This window comes from Salvelinus namaycush, chromosome 32, assembly GCF_016432855.1.
Source record: "Salvelinus namaycush isolate Seneca chromosome 32, SaNama_1.0, whole genome shotgun sequence".
In the NCBI taxonomy this organism is placed as follows: domain Eukaryota; kingdom Metazoa; phylum Chordata; class Actinopteri; order Salmoniformes; family Salmonidae; genus Salvelinus; species Salvelinus namaycush.
In genome coordinates this window covers 12,798,291-12,822,689 of record NC_052338.1, presented here as the reverse complement: position 1 = coordinate 12,822,689, position 24,399 = coordinate 12,798,291, and the positions used below count along the sequence as shown (strand labels likewise).

General features: G+C 43.2%; 1 protein-coding gene across 1 annotated transcript in view; it reads right to left on the bottom strand.

Annotated features, from left to right (window-relative positions):
* LOC120027119 (metaxin-1-like) overlaps positions 1 to 24,013 on the bottom strand; it is a 31,273-nt gene extending 7,260 nt beyond the window's left edge. The window contains exons 1-3 of the mRNA XM_038971958.1: positions 23,894 to 24,013; positions 14,244 to 14,313; positions 12,707 to 12,792 (exon numbers count right to left, since the gene is read on the bottom strand). Of these exons, the coding sequence (XP_038827886.1) occupies positions 12,707 to 12,792; positions 14,244 to 14,313; positions 23,894 to 23,974 (237 nt within the window). The 5' untranslated portion in view covers positions 23,975 to 24,013. The remainder of the gene's footprint in view (positions 1 to 12,706; positions 12,793 to 14,243; positions 14,314 to 23,893) is intronic.
* Positions 24,014 to 24,399: the final 386 nt, after the last annotated feature.

The following is a 24,399-nucleotide window of genomic DNA, read 5'->3' as shown; positions in this document are numbered from 1 at the left end:
CCTGAAATGTTCCATACGCACAAAATGCTTATTTATCTAATTTTGTGCACATTTGTTTACATCCCTGTTAGTGAGCATTTCTCAATGGACAAGATAATCCATCCACCTGACAGGTGTGGCATATCAAGAAGCTGATTAAAAAGCATGATCATTACACAGGTGCACCTTGTGCTAGAGACAATAAAAGGCCACTCTAAAATGTGCAGCTTTGTCACACAAGTCACACAACACAATGCCACAGATGTCTCAAGTTGAGGGAATGTTCAATTGGAATGCTGACTGCAGGAAAATCCACCAGAGCGGTTGCCAGAGAATTGAATGTTCAATTCTCTACCATAAGCCACCTCCAACATAATTTTAGAGATTTTGGCATTACGTCCAACCGGACTAAAAACCGCAGACCACATGTAACCACGCCAGCCGAGGACCTCCACATCCGTCTTCTTCACCTGACGGATTGTCTGAGATCAGCCACCCGGACAGCTGATGAAACTGAGGAGTATTTCTGTCTGTAATAAATCCCTTTTGTGGGGGAAAAACTAATTCTGATTGGCTGGGCCTGGCTCTCCAGTGGGTGGGCCTATGCCCTCTCAGGCCCAACCATGGCTGCACCCCTGCCCAGTCATGTGAAATCCGTAGATTTGGGCCTAATGAATATATTTCAATTGACTGATTTCCTCATATGAACTGTAACTGAGTAAAATCTTAATTGTTGCATTTATATTTTTGGTATATATATATATATATATATATATATATATACACTGCTCAAAAAAATAAAGGGAACACTTAAACAACACAATGTAACTCCAAGTCAATCACACTTCTGTGAAACTGTCCACTTAGGAAGCAACACTGATTGACAATAAATTTCACATGCTGTTGTGCAAATGGAATAGACAAAAGGTGGAGATTATAGGCAATTAGCAAGACACCCCCAATAAAGGAGTGGTTCTGCAGGTGGTGACCACAGACCACTTCTCAGTTCCTATGCTTCCTGGCTGATGTTTTGGTCACTTTTGAATACTGGCGGTGCTTTCACTCTAGTGGTAGCATGAGACGGAGTCTACAACCCACACAAGTGGCTCAGGTAGTGCAGCTCATCCAGGATGGCACATCAATGCGAGCTGTGGCAAGAAGGTTTGCTGTGTCTGTCAGCGGTGTCCAGAGCATGGAGGCGCTACCAGGAGACAGGCCAGTACATCAGGAGACGTGGAGGAGGCCGTAGGAGGGCAACAACCCAGCAGCAGGACCGCTACCTCCGCCTTTGTGCAAGGAGGATTAGGAGGAGCACTGCCAGAGCCCTGCAAAATGACCTCCAGCAGGCCACAAATGTGCATGTGTCTGCTCAAACGGTCAGAAACAGACTCCATGAGGGTGGTATGAGGGCCCGACGTCCACAGGTGGGGGTTGTGCTTACAGCCCAACACCGTGCAGGACGTTTGGCATTTGCCAGAGAACACCAAGTTTGGCAAATTCGCCACTGGCGCCCTGTGCTCTTCACAGATGAAAGCAGGTTCACACTGAGCACATGTGACAGACGTGACAGAGTCTGGAGACGCCGTGGAGAACGTTCTGCTGCCTGCAACATCCTCCAGCATGACCGGTTTGGCGGTGGGTCAGTCATGGTGTGGGGTGGCATTTCTTTGGGGGGCCGCACAGCCCTCCATGTGCTCGCCAGAGGTAGCCTGACTGTCATTAGGTACCGAGATGAGATCCTCAGACCCCTTGTGAGACCATATGCTGGTGCGGTTGGCCCTGGGTTCCTCCTAATGCAAGACAATGCTAGACCTCATGTGGCTGGAGTGTGTCAGCAGTTCCTGCAAGAGGAAGGCATTGATGCTATGGACTGGCCCGCCCGTTCCCCAGACCTGAATCCAATTGAGCACATCTGGGACAACATGTCTCGCTCCATCCACCAACGCCACGTTGCACCACAGACAGTCCAGGAGTTGGCGGATGCTTTAGTCCAGGTCTGGGAGGAGATCCCTCAGGAGACCATCCGCCACCTCATCAGGAGCATGCCCAGGCGTTGTAGGGAGGTCATACAGGCACGTGGAGGCCACACACACACTACTGAGCCTCATTTTGACTTGTTTTAAGGACATTACATCAAAGTTGGATCAGCCTGTAGTGTGGTTTTCCACTTTAATTTTGAGTGTGACTCCAAATCCAGACCTCCATGGGTTGATAAATTTGATTTCCATTGATAATTTTTGTGTGATTTTGTAGTCAGCACATTCAACTATGTAAAGAAAAAAGTATTTAATAAGAATATTTCATTCATTCAGATCTAGGATGTGTTATTTTAGTGTTCCCTTTATTTTTTTGAGCAGTGTATATATCTTTACATATATACACACACACACGTCAAAAGTTTGGAAACTCATTCAATGGTTTTTCTTTATTTTTACTATTTTCTACATTGTAGAATAATACTGAAGATATACAACACATATGGAATCATGAAGTAACAACAAAAAAAGTGTTAAAACAAATCAAACTATATTTTATATTTGAGATTCTTCAAAGTAGCCACCCTTTGCCTTGATGACAGCTTTGCACACTCTTGGCATTCTCTCAACCAGCTACATGAGGTAGTCACCTGGAATGCATTTCAATTTGTGGAATTTCTTTCCTTCTTAATGCGTTTGAGCCAATCAGTTGTGTTGTGACAAGGTTGGGGTGGTATACAGAAGATAGCCATATTTGGTAAAATACCAAGTCCATATTATGGCAAGAACAGCTCAAATAAGCAAAGAGAAATGGCAGTTCGTCATTACTTTTAGACATGAGGGTCAGTCAATCCGGAACAATTCAAGAACTTTGACAGTTTCTTCAAGTGCAGTCGGAAAAAAACATCAAGCACTATGATGAAACTGGCTCATGAGGACCGCCACAGGAAAGGAAGACCCAGAGTTACCTTTGCTGCAGAGGATAAGTTCATTAGAGTTACCATCCTCAGAAATCGGCAATTAACTGCACCTTAGATTGTTACTGGAACTCTGTGAGGTGCAGACACATCTCAACATCAACTGTTCAGAGGAGACTGCGTGAATCAGGCCCTCATGGTTGAATTGCTGCAAAGAAACCACTACTAAAGGACACCAATAAGAAGAAGAGACTTGATCCCAGAATGAAGGAAAAGCAGCCAACAAGTGCTCAGTATATGTGGGAACTCCAAGACTGTTGGAAAAACCTTCCAGGTGAAGCTGGTTGAGAGAATGCCAACAGTGTGCAAAGCTGTCAAGGCAAAGGGTGGCTACTTTGAAGAATCTCAAATATAAAATACATTTTGATTTGTTTAACACTTTTTTGGTTACTACCCGATTCCATATGTTATTTCATAGTTTTGATGTCTTTACAATCATTCTACAACATAGAAAATAGTAAAAATATAGAAAAACCCTTGAATGAGTAGGTGTGTGTGTATATATATATACACATATATATATATATATATATATTACCAGTAAAAAGTTGAAAGCCATATCCCTGTAATGCTTAGAGAAAATCTAATGTCAAGTGTCATTGAAGTGTTGTGGTTGTAGGTTCACCTGCCTCATCAAAACCCTATTATTTCAGGGAGTTGCTATACTGTAGGTCACCAAGTGCTAACAATCAGTATCTATATAATGTGTGTGAAATGCTTGATATTGTATGTGACGTAAACAGGTCTACTTTCTTGGGGACCTGAATATTGATTGGTTTTCATCAAGCGGAAGCTTCTCACTGTAACCAGTGCCTGTAATCTGGTTCAGGTTATTAATCAACCTACCAGGGTGTTTACAAACACTACAGGAACTATATCATCCACATGTATTGATCACATTTTTTCTAATACTGTAGAAAAGGGATCTTCAACTAGATTAAACCACCGGCCAATTTTTTATTGAGTGGATGGTCAGGAGGCCGGAACTTAATTACAAATATTTTGTAGACTGCAAATTGACCACAAGTAGTACAAAACAGTTATATACCTCAGCTGAATCTGGTAATGAATGGTGTGGCTGTTGAGCAAGTTGAGGAGACTAAAGTAACCATAGATTGTAAACTGTCATGGTCAAAACATATTGATTCAATGGTTGTAAAGATGGGGAGAGGTCTGTCCATGATAAAGAGATGCTCAACTTTTTGACATCACTCTCCACAAAGCAAGTCCTGTAGGCTCTAGTTGTATCTTATCTTGATTATTTTCCAGTCAGAAGTGCTGCAAAGAAGGCTGCAGCTGGCCTAGAACAGAATGGCAAGTTTTGCTCTTCATTGTAATCAGAGAGCAAATATCAATAATATGCATGCTAGTCTTTCTTAGCTAAGAGTTGAGGAAATACTAACTGCATCACTTCTTGTTTTTATAAGAGACGTTGTTTACATAGTCAATTTACACACAGCACTGGCAAAATTCAAGGAAACATACAGTATTATACAGAGCCATGATAGCATGGAACTCCCTACCTTCTCATACAGTGCAAGTGAACAGCAAACCTGGTTTCAAAAAACAAATAAAGCAACACCTCTTGGCACAATGTAAATAGTCTGGTGGCCATTTGATTAACTGTTCAGCAGTCTTATGGCATGGGGGTCGAAGCTGTTAAGGAGCCTTTTGGTTCTAGACATGGCGCTCCGGTACCGCTTGCCGTGCGGTAGCAGAGAAAACAGTCTATGACTTGGGTGACTGAAGTCTCTGACATTTTTTGGGGCTTTCCTCTGACACCTCCTAGTAGTATATAGGTCCTGGATGGCAGGAAGCTTGGCCCCAGAGATGTACTGGGCCGTACGCACTACCCTCCCTAGCGCCTTACGGTCAGATGCCGAGCAGTTGCCATACCAGGCGGTGATGCAACTGGTCAGGATGCTCTCGATGGTGCAAATGTAGAACTTTTTGAGGATCTGGGGACCCATGCCAAATATTTTCAGTCTCCTGAAGGGGAAAAGGTGTTGTTGTGCCCTCTTCACGACTGTCTTGGTGTGTTTGGACCATGATAGTTTGTTGGTGATGTGGACACCAAGGAACTTGAAGCTCTCAACCTGCTCCACTACAGCCCCGTCGATGTTAATGGGGGCCTGTTCGGACCGCCTTTTACTGTAGTCCACGATCATCTCCTTTGTCTTGCTCACATTGAGGGCGAGGTTGTTGTCTCATCGTTGTTGGTGATCAGGCCTACCACTGTTGTGTCGTCAGCAAACTTACTGATGGTGTTGGAGTCGTGTTTGGCCACACAATCGTGGGTGAACAGGGAGTACAGGAGGGGACTACACACCCCTGAGGGGCCCCATTGTTGAGGATCAGCGTGGCATATGTGTTGTTGCCTACCCTTACCACCTGAGGGCGGCCCGTCAGGAAGTCCAGGATCCAGTTGCAGAGGGAGGTGTTTAGTCCCAGGGTCCTTAGCTTAGTAATGAGCTTCGTGGGCACTATGGTGTTGAAAGCTGAGCTGTAGTCAATGAACAGCATTCTCACGTAGTTGTTCCTTTTGTCCAGGTGTGAAAGGGCAGTGTGGAATGCGATTGAGATTGTGTCATCTGTGGATCTGTTGGGGCGGTATGCGAATTGGAGTGGGTCTAGGGAATCCGGGAGGATGCTGTTGATGTGAGCCATGACCAGCCTTTCAAAGCACTACATGGCAACCGACGTGAGTGCTACGGGGCGGAAATCATTTAGGCGGGTTACCTTTGCTTCCTTGGGCACAGGGACTATGGTGGTCTGCTCGAAACATGTAGGTATTACAGACTCGGTCAGGGAGAGGTTTAAAATGTAAGTGAAGACACTTGCCAGTTGGTCTGGGCGTGCTTTGAGTACACGTCCTGGTAATCTGTCTGGCTCCGCGGCTTTGTGAATGTTGACCCGTTTAAAAGGTCTTGCTCACATCGGCTACCGAGAGCGTTGTCACACAGTCGTCCAGAACAGCTGGTGCTCTTGTGCATGCGTCAGTGTTGCTTGCTCATTTGGTAGGCTCGCGTCACTGGGCAGCTCACGTCTGGGTTTCCCTTTGTGGTCTGTAATAGTTTTCACCCCTGCCACATCCGACGAGCGTCAGAGCTAGTGTAGTAGGATTCAATCTTAATACTGTATTGACACTTTGCTTGTTTGATGGTTCATCTGAGGGCATAGCAGGATTTCTTCTAAGTGTCCGGATTAGTGTCCACCTCCTTGAAAGCGGCAGCTCTAGCCTTTAGATCAATGTGGATGTTACCTGTAATCCATGGCTTCTGGTTGGGATATGTACGTACGGTCACTGTGGGGACGACGTCGTTGATGCACTTATTGATAAAGCCGATGACTTAGGTGGTATACTCCTCAATGCCATTGGATGAATCCCGGAACATATTCCAGTCTGTGCTAGAAAAACAGTTTTGTAGCGTAGCATTCGCATCACCTGACCACTTCTGTATTGAGTGATGCCAAATGGAGGGTGGGGGAGAGCTTTGTATGCATCTCTGTGTGTGGAGTAAAGGTGGTCTAGAGCTTTTTCCCTCTGGTTGCACATGTGACATGCTGGTAGAAATGAGGTAAAACGGATTTATGTCCCTGGCCACTAGGAGCGCCACTTCTGGATGAGCATTTTCTTGTTTGCTTATGGCCTTAAATAGAGTTGGTTGAGTGTGGTCTTAGTGCCAGCATCGGTTTGTGTTGGTAAATAGACACGAATAATAGATAGTAGATAGTATGGTCTACAGCTTATAAGGTTATACCTTATACCTTATAAGGTTATAGCTTATACCTCAGGCGAGCAATACCTCAAGACTTTGCGAACCAACTGTTATTGACAAATAGACACACAGCCCTCGTCTTACCAGACGTAGCTTCTCTGTCCTGCCACGACTCGGTGAAACATAACATATTACAGTTAATGTCCCGTTGGTAGGATAATCTTCATCGTAGGTCATCGATTTCATTTTCCAATGATTGCGCGTTGGCAAATAGAATGGATGGCAGTGGGAGTTTACTCGCTCGCCTACGAATTCTCAGAAGGCAGTCCGACCTCTGATCCCCTTTTTTTCCATCTTTTCTTCACGCAAATGACAGGGATTTGGGCCTGTTACCGAGAAAGCAGTATATCCTTCGTGTCGGACTCGTTAAAGGAAAAAGCTTCTTCCAGTTCGAGGTGAGTAATCGCTGTTCTGATGTAAAGAAGTTATTTTGGGTCATAAGAGACGGTAGCAGCATTATTATGTACAAAATAAGTTAAACGCAAAAAAAATTCAATAATACAAAATAGCATGTGACCTACTTGTTGTGTGTATGAACTGACATATCTGTAACTGATGCAAACACACATGCACACTACACAACATTAGTCACTTTAAACAATGCCACTTATAATAATGTTTACATATCTTATATTACTCATTTCACATGTATATACTGTATTTTATACCACCAATTGCACCTTCCCTATGCCGCTCGGCCATCGCTCATCCATATACTTATATGTACATATTCTCATTCACCCCTTTAGATTTGTGTGTATAACTAGTTTTTCAACCACTCCACAAATTTCTTGTTAACAAACTATAGTTTTGGCAAGTCGGTTAGGACATCTACTTTGTGCGTGACAAAAGTCATTTTTACAACAACTGTTTACAGACAGATTATTTCATTTATAATTCACTGTATCACAATTCCAGTGGGTCAGAAGTTTACATACACTAAGTTGACTGTGCCTTTAAACAGCTTGAAAAATGTCATGGCGTTAGAAGCTTCTGATAGGCTAATTGACATCATTTGAGTCAATTGGAGGTGTACCTGTGGATGTATTTCAAGGCCTACCTTCAAACTCAGTGCCTCTTTGCTTGACATCATGGGAAAATCAACAACAAAAAATCAGCCAAGACCTCAGAAAAATAATTGCAGACCTCCACAAGTCTGGAAATTGCTCCCAAGGATGAACCAAACGCCTGAAGGTACCACGTCCATCTGTACAAGCAATAGTACGCAAGTATAAACACGATGGGACCACACAGCCTTTATACCGCTCAGGAAGAAGACGTGTTCTGTCTCCTAGAGATGAATGTACTTTGGTGCAAAAAAATCCCAGACAACAGTAAATTACCTTGTGAAGATGCTGGAGGAAACAGGTACAAAAGTATCTATATCCACAGTAAAACGAGTCCTATATTGACATAACCTGAAAGGCTGTGCAGCAAGGAAGAAGCCACTGCTCCAAAACCACCATAAAAAAAGCTAGACTGCGGTTTGCGACTACACATGGGGACAAAGATCATACATACTTTTTGGAGAAATATCCTCTGATCTGATTAAAGAAAAATAGAACTGTTTGGCCATAATGACCATCATTATGTTTGGAGGAAAAAGGGGGAAGCTTGCAAGCCGAAGAACACCATCCCAACCGCGAAGCACGGGGGTGGCAGCATCATGTTGTGGGTGTGCTTTGCTGCAGGAGGGACTGGTGCACTTCACAAAATAGATGGCATCATTAGGGAGGAAAATTATGTGGATATATTGAAGCAACATATCAAGACATCAGTCAGGAAGTTAAAGCTTGGTCGCAAATGGGTCTTCCAAATGGACAATGACCACAAGCATACTTCCAAAGTTGTGGCAAAATGGCTTAAGGACAACAAATCAAGGTATTGGAGTGGCCTGACCACAAAGCCCTGACCTCAATCCTATAGAAAATGTGTGGGCAAAACTGAAAAAGTGTGTGTGTGAGCAAGGAGGCCTACAAACCTGACTCAGTTACATCAGCTCTGTCAGGAGGAATGGGCCAACATTCACCCAACTTATTGTGGGAAGCTTGTGGAAGGCTACCCGAAACGTTTGACCCAAGTTAAACAATTTAAAGGCAATGCTGCCAAATACTAATTGAGTGTATGTAAACTTCTGACCCACTGGGAATGTGATGAAAGAAATAAAAGCTGAAATAAATCATTCTCTCTACTATTATTCTGGCATTTCACATTCTTAAAATAAAGTGGTGATCCTAACTGACCTAAGACAGGGAATTTTTACTAGGATTAAATGTCAGGAATTGTGAAAAACTGAGTTTAAATGTATTTGGCTAAGGTGTATGTAAACTTCTGACTTCAACTGTAGTTGTTGGGAAATTGTTAGATTACTTGTTAGATATTGCTGCACTGTCGGAACTAGAAGCACAAGCATTTTGCTACACTTGCATTAACATAAAAAAATATATAGATTTATTTTTTCACCTTTATTTAGGCCAGTTGAGAACAAGTTCTCATTTACAACTGCGACCTGGCCAAGATAAAGCAAACAGTTCGACAAAAACAACAACAGAGTTACACAAACAAACATACAGTAAATAACACAATAGAAAAATCTATATACAGTGTGTGCAAATGTAGTAAGATTAGGGAGGTAAGGCAATAAATAGGCCATAGTGGTAAAATAATTTAAATTTAGCATTAACACTGGAGTGATAGATGTGCAGAAGATGATGTGCAAGTAGGGATACTGGGGTGCAAAAGAGCAAAAATAAATAACAATATGGGGATGAGGTAGTTGGGTGGGCTATTTACAGATGGGCTGTGTACAGATGCAGTGATCGGTAAGCTGCTCTGACAGCTGATGCTCAAAGTTAGTAAAGGAGATATAAGACTCCATCTTCAGTGATTTTTGCAATTTGTTCCAGTCATTGGCAGCAGAGAACTGGAAGGAAAGGCGGCCAAAGTAGGTGTTGGCTTTGGGGATGACCAGTGAAAGATACCTGCTGGAGCGTGTGCTACGGGTGGATGTTGCTATGGTGACCAGTGAGCTGACATAAGGCGGGGCTTTACCTAGCAAATACTTATAGATGACCTGGAGCCAGTGGGTTTGGCGACGAATATGAAGCGAGGGCCAGCCAATGAGAGCATACAGGTCGCAGTGGTGGGTAGTATATGGAGCTTTGGCGACAAAATGGATGGCACTGTGATAGACTACATCCAATTTTCTGAGTAGAGTGTTGGAGGCTATTTTGTAAATGTCATTGCCGAAGCCAAGGATCGGTAGGATAGTCAGTTTTACAAGGGTATGTTTAGCAGCATGAGTGAAGGAGGCTTTGTTGCGAAATAGGAAACCAATTCCAGATTTAATTTTGGATTGGTGATGCTTAATGTGAGTCTGGAACAAGAATGTCCAGTCTAACCAGACACCTAGGTATTTGTAGTTGTCCACATATTCTAAGTCAGAACCGTCCAGAGTAGTGATGCTAGGCGGGCGGGTGCGGGCAGCGATCGGTTGAAGAGCATGCATAAAATTTTACTAGCATTTAAGAGCAGTTGGAGGCCATGGAAGAGTGTTGTATGGCATTGAAGCTCGTTTGTTAACAGTGTCCAAAGAAGGGCCAGAAGTATACAGAATGGTGTCGTCTGCGTAGAAATGGATCAGAGAATCACCAGCAGCAAGAGCAACATCATTGATGTATACAGAGAAAAGGGCCGGCCCGAGAATTGAACCCTGTGGCACCCCCATAGAGACTGCCAGAGGTCCGGACAACAGGCCCTCCGATTTGACACACTGAACTCTATCAGAGAAGTAGTTGGTGAACCAGGCGAGGCAGTCATTTGAGAAACCAAGGCTGTAACAGTTTGGGTCTAGAGTGTCTCCCCCTTTGAAGAGGGGGATGACCGCAGCAGCTTTCCAATCTTTGGGGATCTCAGACAATAGGAAAGAGAGGTTGAACAGGCTAGTAATAGGGGTTGCAACAATTGCGGCGAATAATTTTAGAAAGAGAGGGTCCAGATTGTCTAGCCCAGCTGATTTGTAGGGGTCCAGATTTTGCAGCTCTTTCAGAACATCAGCTATCTGGATTTGGGTGAAGGAGAAGCGGGGGGGGGGGCTTGGGCAAATTGCTGCGTGGGGTGCAGAGCTGTTGGCCGGGGTTGGGGTAGCCTGGTGGATAGTATCGCCAGCCATAGAAAAATGTTTATTGAAATTCTCAATTATCGTGGATTTATCAGTGGTGACAGTGTTTCCTAGCCTCAGTGGAGTGGGCAGCTGGGAAGAGGTGCTCTTATTCTCCATGGACTTTACAGTGTCACAAAACTTTTGGGAATTTGTGCTACAGGATGCACATTTCTGTTTGAAAAAGCTAGCCTTTGCTTTCCTAACTGACTGTGTATTGGTTCCTAACTTCCCTGAAAAGTTGCATATCACGGGGGCTATTCGATGCTAATGCAGTACGTCACAGGATGTTTCTGTGCTGGTCGAGGGCAGTCAAGTCTGGAGTGAACCAAGGGCTATATCTGCTAACCATGTGTATGTGACCAATAAAATTTGATGTTAATGTTTTTAAATGTATGTAAATAAAGTTTTTTGTCTGTAATGTATTTTTTGTTATGTGTCGGACCCCAATAAGACCGTTGTCATTGGCCCTAACCCCTCAATCTGTAAGGTCGAAGCAATATGGGAGACGCTTTACCACAACACTGCTAAACAAATCATCTGTTGCTCAACCTGTGGGGTATACTACAAAGTAGGATCAATGAGTTAGCCAACTCATTTGATAAACAACCAGAAACAACTATTGATTGATTTCTGAAAGCTAAACTTAGATGTGTTTTTGGTTGTTGTAGTCAATTAGACCATGTCCATTTCAAGCTTATCTTTCTAAATTGTAAAAGGTTATTTCAGAATATTAAGGCAAGTTAGCTGGCTAATTTATTCATCCTGATTTGCAGTATACCCCTCTGGTGACTTTATGAGAGACCCCTTCCATCTATGCAGAGTTTATGGCCAAGATTTCTACACCAGAGGCTCATAACCCAGTCTAAAACACTAAATTAAGCCTAGTAAATCACTATGCCAAGACTTTCTACCAATAAAGGTCAATGCAACAACTCATAACCAGTTAACCTCCACCCCCAAGACTCACTGTCCCTGGACAGCAATATATTTAAGGACCTCAAGTTTTGCCTACGGTCTTCCTTTTGCATACCAGTTGTATCAGTTTGGCAGAAGTGAAAGACCCCTGGCACTTATGCAAAAGTGTGCCTTTTTAAGTTTCTTAACCATACTTCTTAATATGGTTGGTTAAATGGTTATATCACATAAAAAATTGTTTAACATAAACTTTAAATCCGAGAGTGTGAACCGCCACTGAGTACTGACGATTTAACTTGAATGCACCAACTAAATAACTAGTGCCCAACCCAACTATAGATATATATTTATTTACCTATATTTAACTAGGCAAGTCAGTTAAGAACAAATTCTTATTTTCAATGACGGCCTAGGAACAGTTAACTGCCTTGTTCAGGGGCAGAACGACAGATTTGTACCTTGTCAGCTCGGGGATTCAAACTTGCAAACTTGCAACTTGCAGCCCCTGCCACCCAGATGTGGATGTCTTGTAGAGATTACCATGTTGTTACTGGAGCTCAAGAAAACCCTTGTGAAACTAATTTGTGCCTTGATTCTGTATGCCCAGAATTTATATGCAACAGAATATACCTTGAAGCCAAAAGCAGTACACATTGGAAATCAGTTCCTGACTATGACGATATCTACAAATGGCTCCGGATGTCACTCACCTGTTTGTTACTAAGAATGTCTCAACCATTTAGTGTTACATTAACACACATCTGTTTCCTACAGAACAGCTCATAATTTGGCAGAGCATCGTTACCCACATGTTCCCTCTCCAAAAGGATGGGGGTGGAGGGGGAGGTTGTCTTTCACCTGTTTACCATTCATCTCCCCTGTGGGAAGAGGAAGAGACATGGTGGGAATAGGACTCACCTGTTTTCTAAGGTGAATGATGATATTACTGGGTTTGGAAAGACTACGAGTACTTTCCTCCGTGGTCTTCAGTGCCGGCAAGGTACCTGAAACGAAGGACAAAAGCAGTCAGCCGAAAGGGTGCTATCAAGGTCGTCTTTATTGCAATCGCGCTGCTCAGATTATCAGACCTCACTCACAACACGTGGAAAAGTGTTTAACGATCTTCTGAAATGCGTAGCGGGAATGCAAAAAACAACGATCCAGACAGTAACCATAAAGACCTCAGAGTCGTCTGAACCCCCTGTGGTGTGAAGAAGCCAGGAGGGTGCAGCAAAACTGGGCTGGCATACAAAGGAGGTGGTACTGAGAGATATGAGAACGTCAGGTGCTCGCTGTTCTACTCCAGTGAGAAGAGGGGGAAAGTAAGAGCTTCCTGTTCTCATATATCAAACCATCGCTTTCTTCGTTCCTAAGGGTGAGTGAACGCAGACGGTAAAGTAACGCTATGGGAGTCAGGTGATGTGTGACCCTGTACTGAGTTCAGTGAGGAGGTCCTTCCCAAAAAGGCATGGTGAGTACTAGGGCTGGGAATTTCCAGGGACCTCATTATGATATCAAACTGCTTAGATGCCGATAAGATAAGAATTGCAATTCTCCCGATTCTATTTGAATTGTGATTCGATTGCGATTTGATGTTCCAAACATATTGCTCACTATACACTGTGTATAAAACATTAGGAACACCTTCATAATATTGACTTGCACACCCTTTTGCCCTCAGAACAGTCTCAATTTGTCAGGGCATGAACTCTAAACGGTATCGAAAGCATTCCACAGGGATGTTGGCCCATGTTGACTCCAATGCTTCCCACAGTTGTGTCAAGTTGGCTGGGTGTCCTTTGGGTGGTGGACCATTCTTGATACTCACATGATACTGTTGAGTGTGAAAAACAGCAGCATTGCAGTTATTGACACATTAAAACCGGTGTAGCTGGCACCTACTACCATACCCTGTTGATGGGCATTTCAATCTTTGTCTTGCCCATTCACCCTCTGAATGGCACACATACACAATCCCTGTCTCAATTGTCTCAAGGCTTAAAAATCCTTCCTTAACCTGTCTCCTCCCCTTCATCTAGACTGATTGAAGGGGACTTAGCAAGTGACATCAATAAGGGATCATAGCTTTCACCTGGTCCAGTCTATGTCATGGAAAGAGCAAGTGTTCCTAATGTTTTGGACATTCAGTGTGTGTCTGCTGCAGAGAGACGAGACAGCATAAGAAAATGACTTTTGATCAGTCATGGAAATAAAAGTGCTGAAAACGTGTTGCCTCACTATGTAAAAGAAGATGAAAAATACTGGAGTTTTAGCGCAAGGACTGCCGACTAGCGCTAGCCAAGCTACCTAGCAAAAAAATACAACATTTCAAATTGATACTTGAAGTCAAAATATCAATATAATATCATCCAAAATAATATTGCAAGATGTATCGATTTTTATCCCCCCATCACTAGTGAGAACAGAACATAGCAGTGCTCTGGGTTGGAATTACCTGTGGGGCTTCTCCAGGGGTTGGTGATCTTGTGGACTTTAAGTGGAGCACCAGCAAATTTGGCATAGGCCTGAGAGAAAGACAGAGAAACAGATGAGCAAACAGTTTCCAATAAAGCTTATGACTCAATATAATAAATGCCATTTAGTAGATGCCTTTATCAAAATCAAGTTACAGTAACGCGTGCATACATTTTACATATTGGTGGCCCCGGGAATCAAACCCAGAACCCTGGCTGTGCAAGCGCCATGCTCTACCAACTAAGCCATACAGAACCACAGTAATGGAGTCTTATGGATTACTTTGGTGCCTTATACTTTAGGACAGCGAGATGCCTCTTTCACCACAGAGAAACTAATCAAGCAAAAAGACCACCACTTCTTCCAGATCGCACTGAAGAAATTACATGTCTTTGGAACTGAAGAGAGGTGCATGACTCTTTTCCGGCCAAAATACCAGATTACAAAGCTCATTACCTTCTTGAAAAGTCAGTGAATGTTTAAATAACACAACGGCTCCTTCAAAGACAGAGAGATCTCGTTAGGAAAACTCAAAAGGCAAGAATATCCTGACATTTTCAACCTCCCCTGTCTGAGTCTGTAATACCAACATGTTTCAAGCAGACCACTATAGTCCCTGTGCCCAAGAACACTAAGGTAACCTGCCTAAATGACTACCGACCTGTAGCACTCACATCTGTAGCCATGAAGTGCATTGAAAGGCTAGTCACTGCTCATATCAACACCATCATCCCAGAAACACTAGACCCACTCCAATTTGCATACCGCCCTAAAAGATCCACAGATGATGCCATCTCTATTGCACTCCACACTGCCCTTTCCCACCTGGACAAAAGGAACACCTATGTGAGAATGCTATTAATTGACTACTGCTCAGCGTTCAACACCATAGTGCCCTCAAAGCTCATCAATAAGCTAAGGACCCTGGGACTAAACACCTCCCTCTGCAACTGGATCCTGGACTTCCTGACGGGCCGCCCCCAGGTGGTAAGGGTAGGTAACAACACATCCGCCACGTTGATCCTCAACACGGGGGCCCCTCAGGGGTGCGTGCTCAGTCCCCTCCTGTACTCCATGTTCACTCATGACTGCAAGGCCAGGCACGACTTCAACACCATCATTAAGTTTGCTGATGACACAACAGTGGTAGGCCTGATCACCAACAACGACGAGACAGCATATAGGGAGGAGGTCAGAGACCTGACCGTGTGGCGCCAAGACAACCACCTCTCCCTCAACGTGATCAAGACAAAGGAGATGATTGTGGACTACAGGAAAAGGAGGATAGAGCACGCCCCCATTCTCATCGACGGGGCTGCAGTGGAGCAGGTTGAGAGCTTCAAGTTCCTTGGCGTCCACATCACCAACAAACTAACATGGTTTGAAGGCACGACAAAACCTATTCCCCTTCAGGAGACTGAAAAGATTTGGCATGGATCCTCAGATCCTCAAAAGGTTCTACAGCTGCACCATCGAGAGCATCCTGACTGGTTGCATCACTGCCTGGTATGGCAACTGCTCGGCCTCCGACCACAAGGCACTACTGAGGGTAGTGCGAACGGCCCAGTACATCACTGGGGCCAAGCTTCCTGCCATCCAGGACCTCTATATCAGGCAGTGTCAGAGGAAGGCCCTAAAAATTGTCAAAGACTCCAGCCACCCTAGTCATAGACTGGCGAGCGGTACAAGAGCGCCAAGTCTAGGTCCAAGAGGCTTCTAAACAGCTTCTACCCCCAAGCCTAGAGACTCCTGAACATCTTATCAAATGGCTACCCAGATTATTTGCATTGCCCCCCTCTTTTACACCGCTGCTATTCTCTGTTATTATCTATGCATAGTCACTTTAACTCTACCTACATGTACATATTACCTCAATTACTTCGAATAACAGGTGCCCCCACATCATTGACTCTGTACCAGTACCCCCTGTATATAGCCTCACTACTGTTATTTTACTGCTGCTCCTTAAATTATTTGTTAGTTATGTTAATTATTCTTATTTTTCTTTAGGTATTTTTTAAATTGCATTGTTGGTTAGGGCTTGTAAGTAAGCATTTCACTGTAAGAACTTTAAGTTAAACCCCCAGGACGTCAGGCCAACAAAATGAAACAACCAACCTGCACTCCCTAAATTAGGTCTACATGTAAGCTAGGCCTCTTGAAAGTTGAGGGGGGATACATTCAATATTCCCTAGACTCAAACTAGCTGGGTTTAATTGAAAACAAAGACGTCAATCATCGCTTTGGCATAAAGTAGGCTAAAAGTAGTCACCCTTACAGAGGTCAACTTAAAATCTAGCTGGGTGGTTGTGGTGGTAGGAGGAGTAAGAGGGGAAAGAAAAAGAAAGGAGAGGAGGGGTGAAGAGCCCCTAAGTCGACTTCCTGAGGTTCACACCCCCCATTTTCTGAAACCCCTAGGAAACCGCAGTTAAAAGACATAAAACGCAGATACCCTCACCCGAAGCACTGTTGGCAAATTTCACTGAGGATTGAGGTACTCTGTGGCGCTCGGAGCGCTCTATAAATCATCTTCGTTTTGGGTGTCCGTAGGGATGGAGAGGAATGCATAGCCTATTTCACATAGAGGGAAATAAAAACCTACAGTACACTAAACAAACACTGACTGACATTTACAAGGAAATACAAGCAAAGTTTGCTATAGCCTAAACTTGGCCCAAATATCACATTCATTTTGAAATCCATCCTGGAAATGTTTAAAACGAGGGCCTGAACTAAACTCAGCAAAAAAGATCATTCGTAAAAATCCAAATAACTTCACAGATCTTCACTGTTTCCCATGCTTGTTCAATGAACCATAAACAAAACTTAGGGCACTAAAGAGGCCTTTCTACTGACTCTGAAAAACATCAAAAGAAAGATGTCCAGGGTCCCTGCTCATCTGCGTGAACGTGCCTTAGGCATGCTGCAAGGAGGCATGAGGACTGCAGATGTGGCCAGGGCAATTCATTGCAATGTCCGTACTGTGAGACGCCTAAGACAGCGCCTCAGGGAGACAGGAAGGACAGCTGATTGTCCTCGCAGTGGCAGACCACGTGTAACAACACCTGCACAGGATCGGTACATCCGAACATCACACCTGCGAGACAGATACAGGATGGTAACAACAACTGCCCGAGTTACACCAGGAATGCAAATGGGCGGATTTGCGTTTATCGTCGAAGGAATGAGCGTTACACCGAGGCCTGTACTCTGGAGCGGGATCGATATGGAGGTGGAGGGTCCGTCATGGTCTGGGGCGGTGTGTCACAGCATCATCGGACTGAGCTTGTTGTCATTGCAGGAAATCTCAGCGCTGTGCGTCCTCCTCCCTCATGTGGTACCCTTCCTGCAGGCTCATCCTGACATGACCCTCCAGTATGATAATGCCACCAGCCATACTGCTCGTTCTGTGCGTGATTTCCTGCAAGACAGGAATGTCAGTGTTCTGCCATGGCCAGCGAAGAGCCAGCGAAGATCTCAATCCCATTGAGCACGTCTGGGACCTGTTGGATCGGAGGGGGAGGGCTAGGGCCATTCCCCCCAGAAATGTCCGGGAACTTGCAGGTGCCTTAGTGGAAGAGTGGGGTAACATCTCACAGCAATAACTGGCAAATCTGGTGCAGTCCATGAAGAGGAGATGCACTGCAGTACTTAATGCAGCTGGTGGTCACACCAGATATTGACTGTTACTTTTGATTTTGACCCCCCCTTTGTTCAGTGACACATTATTACATTTATGTTAGTCACATGTCTGTGGAACTTGTTCAGTTTATGTCTCAGTTGTTGAAACTTGTTATGTTCATACAAATATTTACACATGTTAAGTTCTGAAAATAAAACGCAGTTGACAGTGAGAGGACGTTTCTTTTTTTGCTGAGTTTACAAATAAGCTAGACTGCTAAAGAATTTAGTTTTCCATAAATCCTGGTTGGGAATATCCTGGAATCAGGAGGGAATAAGTACAAAATCCAGAATCCTTTAACCAGGATTTCTAGAAAACCTGGGAAATGTAGGTAAGTTACCAGACTGTTGCAACCCTACACCTGACCAAGACACCTTTATTGTTAAGTAAAAAACAGGTAGCTAGAAAGTCAAATTAGGTAAACTGGCCTGGATGTTGATACTGTGAATGCATGCTGTCAAACAATGGTTCTTAACTTCTTGACGCACGGATCCCTTTAGCGGGATCATTTTCATCAACAACCGCTGAATTGCGGGCCATTGAGCGCCAAATAAATAAAAAAACACTAAAAATATTTATATTCATGAAATCACAAGTGCAATATAGCAAAACACAGCTTAGCTTGTTGTTAATCCACCTGTCGTGTCAGATTTTGAAAATATGCTTTACAGCGAAAGCAATCCAAGCGTTTGTGTGAGTTTATCGATCACTAGACAAAACATTACAAACACCTAGCAGCTATGTAGATTGGTCACGAAAGTCAGAAAAGCAATAAAATGAATCGCTTATCTTTGATGATCTTCGGATGTTTGCACTCACGAGACTCTCAGTTACACAATAAATGTTCCTTTTGTTCGATAAAGATTATTTTTATATAAAAAAAACTCCATTTGTTTGGCGCGTTATGTTCAGTATTCCACAGCCTTAGGCAGGTCATCAAGGGTTGACGAAAATTCCAAATAGTATCCGTAAAGTTCTTAGAAACATGTCAAACGTTTTTAATAATCAATCCTCAGGTTGTTTTTAACATAAATAATTGATAATATTTCAACCGGACGGTAAACTATTCAATAACAAAGATAAAGAAAATGTTGAGCTACAACTTTCGCACGCATGAACTAATGGAAGGACATTCAGCTATCCACTGACGCGATTTGATAAATCTCGCTCATTTTTCAGAATAAAAGCTTGAAACTATGTCTAAAGACTGTTCACACCCTGAGGAAGCCATAGGAAAAGGAATCTGGTTGATATCCCTTTAAATGGACGAAAGGCAGGCAATGGAACAGTGATCTTTCAAAATAAGTCACTTCCGGGTTGGATTTCCTCAGGTTTTCGCCTGCAAAATCAGTTCTGTTATACTCAGACAATATTTTGACAGTTTTGGAAACTTTATAGTGTTTTCTATCCTACTCTGTCAATTATATGCATATTCTAGCATCTGGACCTGAGAAATAGGCAGCTTACATTGGGAACGTTATTTTTCCAAACATAAAAATTCTGCCCCCTAGCTTCAAGAGGTTTTAATACCTTGATGCGTTTTGTGCCCAGTATGTGTTTGTTCACTGGAGCAGGACAACACTGACACAGCTTTAGAAAATGGCCCATGACTTAGGAAAATATCTTAAGTGAAACCTGAATGAGATTACTCATTCTGTGGCCTGACAAAATAAAGCCCTGTCTGCCTTGTCATGGCAGATCATATAACACTGCCAAGTGGCCTCCAACCCCACAGTGGCTGCTATGCAGCTTTAGAGCAGCTAAGCAGAACATTCCTCCCTCCCACAATCTGAGTGTGATGAAGTCCAAACGTCACTTTCTCAGCATGTCCGTACAGTAACTAAACAGTAGATTCCCTTATGTCTGAATGTAGACAGTTTGGGCCTATAGAGCTCTCATCTCTCTTTGAGTAGCTCAATTATCATAGCCTACCCTTTAGGCACTATCGTGCTGACCCGAACTGTGCTGGTCTGGTTTGGATATGTCTTTGACCCTACATCGTAATTTCTAGCATGTTTCAAGCAACTAACCTATGCGTAACCAGGTCGCACAGAACAGTTCATCTCGGCTTGTGAAATGGCTATTAGACCACTTTAAGCTCTCAGAATGAAGACAACCTTAATACTCGGATGTGTATATAAGAAAATCACCTTTACCCCTCCCATATGGCCTCTGTGTGTGACTGTAGTTATAATAAGAGAGGGCTCAGGACATTGTACCATACGTTAGAAACCATAACCCCACCCTCATCCCCCTCGGTTGTGGGTTTAGTAATGGAGACCCCACTTTGTTGCAGATGAGAATGAAAATCATTACATTTTTCCTTGCCACGGGAAAAATAATGGGAGTGTTTCCTTCCCACTGTGGGATTTGCCAGACACTTTTAAATTCCATTTCCTTCAGAAAAAAAGCTATTTGGGTTTGCCAGCTGAAGTGTGTCTGGCTCGAGGGAAACGAAAGAAACACTAAGGTCTAGATCCCTATCCTAGTATGCCTAAGTCATTAAACAGAAGCTGTGGAATGAACATTGTTCATTAACATGGTTTTAACTACTGTCGATTATGCCAACACCTGCCTGAGATGGGGAGAGAGATGATGTAGTCTATGGTTTATGCTGTATAGACGGCATTGGAGCTTTAAAGTAAGAGCCTGGTAGTATTGTGCAGTGCAAATCATGTAAATTGAGAAAGCTCGACAAGCATTTGGGTTTCAGATCCCCTAAAAATACAGACAAAGGAGGGAGCCACAGTAATTGACAGAGACCTTTGTCAGGCAGCAGGAAATGTCCTTGTTGCTCCCAATCATGTCTACACATATTTTGCTGGAACTTACACTACATGACCAAAAGTATGTGGACACCTTCTCAAAAATCTTTTCCCAAAACCATGGGCATTAATATGGAGTTGGTTCCCACATTTGCTACTATAACAGCCTACACACTTCTGGGAAGGCTTTCCACTAGATGGTAGAACATTGCTGTGGGGACTTGCTTCCATTCAGCCACAAGAGCATTAGTGAGGTCGGGCACTGATGTTGGGCGATTAGGCCTGGCTCGCAGACGGTGATCCAATTCATCCTAAAGGTATTTGTTGGGGTTGAGGTCAGGGTTCTATGCAGGCCAGTCAAGTTCTTCCACACAGAGGTCAGTACAGGTGCATCAAAGCTTGGACCGAGAGCCTAAAAAACAGCTTCTATCTCAAGGCCATCAGACGGTTAAATAGCCATCACTAGCTGGCTTCCACCCGGTTACGCAACCCTGCACCTTAGAGGCTGCTGCCCTATATACATAGACTTGGAATCACTGGCCACTTTAATAACAGAACACTAGTCACTTTAATAAATGTTTAAATAACATTTACATATGGCTTTACTCATCTCATATGTATATACTGTATTCTATTCTACTGTATTTTAGTCAACGCTCGATTTTATAGACCTGTCAGCAGCGGGTGTGGGGAAGGGTAACAGGGCATCTTTCCATAGGAAACACAATTATACAGGGGGAAGAGTGTGTGCTTATTTATGTTTTCTTCCCCTTTCTTGGCTTTTCTCTAGTTTCTTAGATCCCTGCTAGTTGGGCGGTGGTGGTGATGATGATGGCTGCATGCTGTTTAGACAGCTGCACTGGACAGTGAGATAATCCATTTTTTTTATCCATGCTTATCCATGCTGGGTAAATTCAAACAAAGACAAGTAATAACAGGCTAGCCAGCGTTCAAAGCAAGTCCCAAAAACACCAACAAAAGGGGGCTAAAGTGAGAGCCGGTCCCTTTCCAGTCACCACCATTCACAATGACATCAATTGTGTGTTAGTTAAATGAAGTCTGCCATAGAATTAGGAATTATAATAATGTAATAGGATCTCTATGTTACCAGCCCTCCGATGTTCACTGCAGGAATGAGCTTCCATATTAATTACCCTATGCCGAATACAAAGCAAACACTAGGCTAACCCCTTAAATCGGTTAAATTATTGACACTTTTTCTTACAGTCAAAGATCTCAAACACCATCTGGTAATTAAAGTCATGAAATAGCCTAGCCTAGTGTTTAATCTGTCCACAAATATTTGGGTGTATGACCTCAGAGAATTGTATGTTTAGTTAGAAGTAGTAAATTAAATCTAAACAAAAAATTATTGCCATTGTAAATAGTGTAAATGTTTCACTTCACAAACGAATGCGTATTGTGGACTGGACATTGCAGTGGCCACTTATCAGTCACTTTAAGAATAAAAAAATGGCACTATAAATTACAAATTCGCAAATTATGAAATTGGTGTCTGAGCAAAGACAGTTTAGCAAAATAGAATGGAAAGCGTTTAACGTTTGACATAACCTTTGACAATTTAGGCCATTAACGTAAACTCACCCCATTCCGTACAAATGTGCGCAACCGCAACATTCAAACGAGGCTACAAAGAAAACTAATGGGACTGTAGCGACTGTGTTGACCTCAAAATCGGGGGTGTGAACCACGTTTCTATTCAAGCGTTGATCGACATGGTAATGGCTCTATAGTATTGGAGAAAAGTTGAAAAAACCGACCCTCCGTTACATCGTGGCGTGTCATGTAACGTACAGCACGCATAAAGCAACTATTTCTGTCTTACAATCTCTCTCCACCAGGTGTAGCACTTCTCTCATCGTTTAAAAACAAGAAATGGACAGTGACGGGGTAAAAGGATACATAGTCATTTTTTGCGTCATCATTGCATGCGATCATCATTCTCAAAGCCGCTGTTTACTTCTAAGATCACTTTAGCACCGCCCTAAAAACCCGATTCATATTCGACACAAACCTTCAAATAGGTATGTAATGACACATTATATAAACTCTTTATAGTGTTTTATTTACATTTTAGAGGCGATAAGGTGATAAGTTGGACAGATAGAGTGAAAAAAAAGCTAACTTTCCACACAACATCTCTCCTTACTATCACGCATTAATTTCGCTTCCCCAACCGCCATTTTTAAAAAGACCCGACGGGGCTCATTGCTTGCTTGAATTATGCAGAAACGGGCAGCGTTTAGGGCACAGGTGTCAAACTCATTCCACGGGGGGCCGAGTGTCTGCGGGTTTTCGCTCCTCCCTTGTACTTGATTGATGAATTAACATCACTAATTAGTTAGGAACTCCCCACACCTGGTTGTCTAGGGCTTTATTGAAAGGAAAAACCAAAAACCTGCAGACACTAGGCCCTCCGTGGAATGAGTTTGACACCCCTGGTTTAGGTCATGTAAATTATTATGTTGGAAAGGGGAGAAATTGTGCTTTACAATGGTATTGACAGTACAGTTGATCTGGAAGTATTACGTTTTTGGGGCGCTAAAATAAGGGCAATTGTACGGACCAAGGCGATGTACGAGTTTACGTTACTCGATCCTTGGCTTTAGCTAATACCAAGACATGTAGCTAGTTCAAACTGTCATCAAATTCAGCACTAGAAATTCTCAACACAATATTCCAACAATGTAGTAACGTTACAGTAGGCCGTTTAAGTCATGTCACACTTGACTTGTCAAAAGCAAGCAACCAGAAACCTGAAATTGGCTGATAAACCAGAATTATAATGACAGAGCTCCCTGACCAAGTTCCATATCCAACTAGTTAACGTTACCTGGCTAAATAATAAGAGCATGTTTTACTGGATTTGAGCTAAATGTTATAACTGAGCTAACATAATGGGGACGTGACGATCATTGACCAGCCTAGGATTGTTGGTTCAATGCATGTCAAGTTGTCAATAACACATGATGTAGTTAGTTAGCTAGCTAACATGAGTGTGCATTCCAGTCATTCATCAAAGCGAAGCTAACCGTTAGCTAGCTAGCTAGGTCACCTCAGTCCTCACCCTCTGTGGCCTTGTGTTGAAAGGACATTATTTATGTGACGACAGTAACGGTGAATAATAATTTACGTATTGTAATCACCTATTGTATTTCTTACCAAAACGGTTAGACAGTCTGTATCAACTGAGGGTAAACCCCAATCGCCTTTCCAGCAGTACAACTCCAAGGGGGCAGCCATCTTAATTTGTTAACCCTTCACTCGGAAGCTAAAATGCGAACGCCTCGATAACATCGACAGTGTCATTGTGCAAAATGGTACGCAGCATCATCTGAATGTGTGCAATAAAAGTTAAACATTCACATTCTACTACCATTTCGGTCAAGCCTTCTCTACATACAATTTGATGCATACGTTCGATAAATCCACACAGAACGCACTGCTTCTGCAACGCAATGCTGCAAGGCACACGCAGCGTTCCATTGGAAATGAATGTCATTCTGGGGTACCAAAACCCTAAACACTGTCGGTGTGATCAAGGCGTTCGCGCCACTGTAACCACTGACAACAATCTCAGGACTTCCTTAGCAACGTTGAATGAAGGCACAGCTTTAACAATGAGCTCTTTGATGAAGACACAAGAAGGGAGGACAAAGATGGTGAAT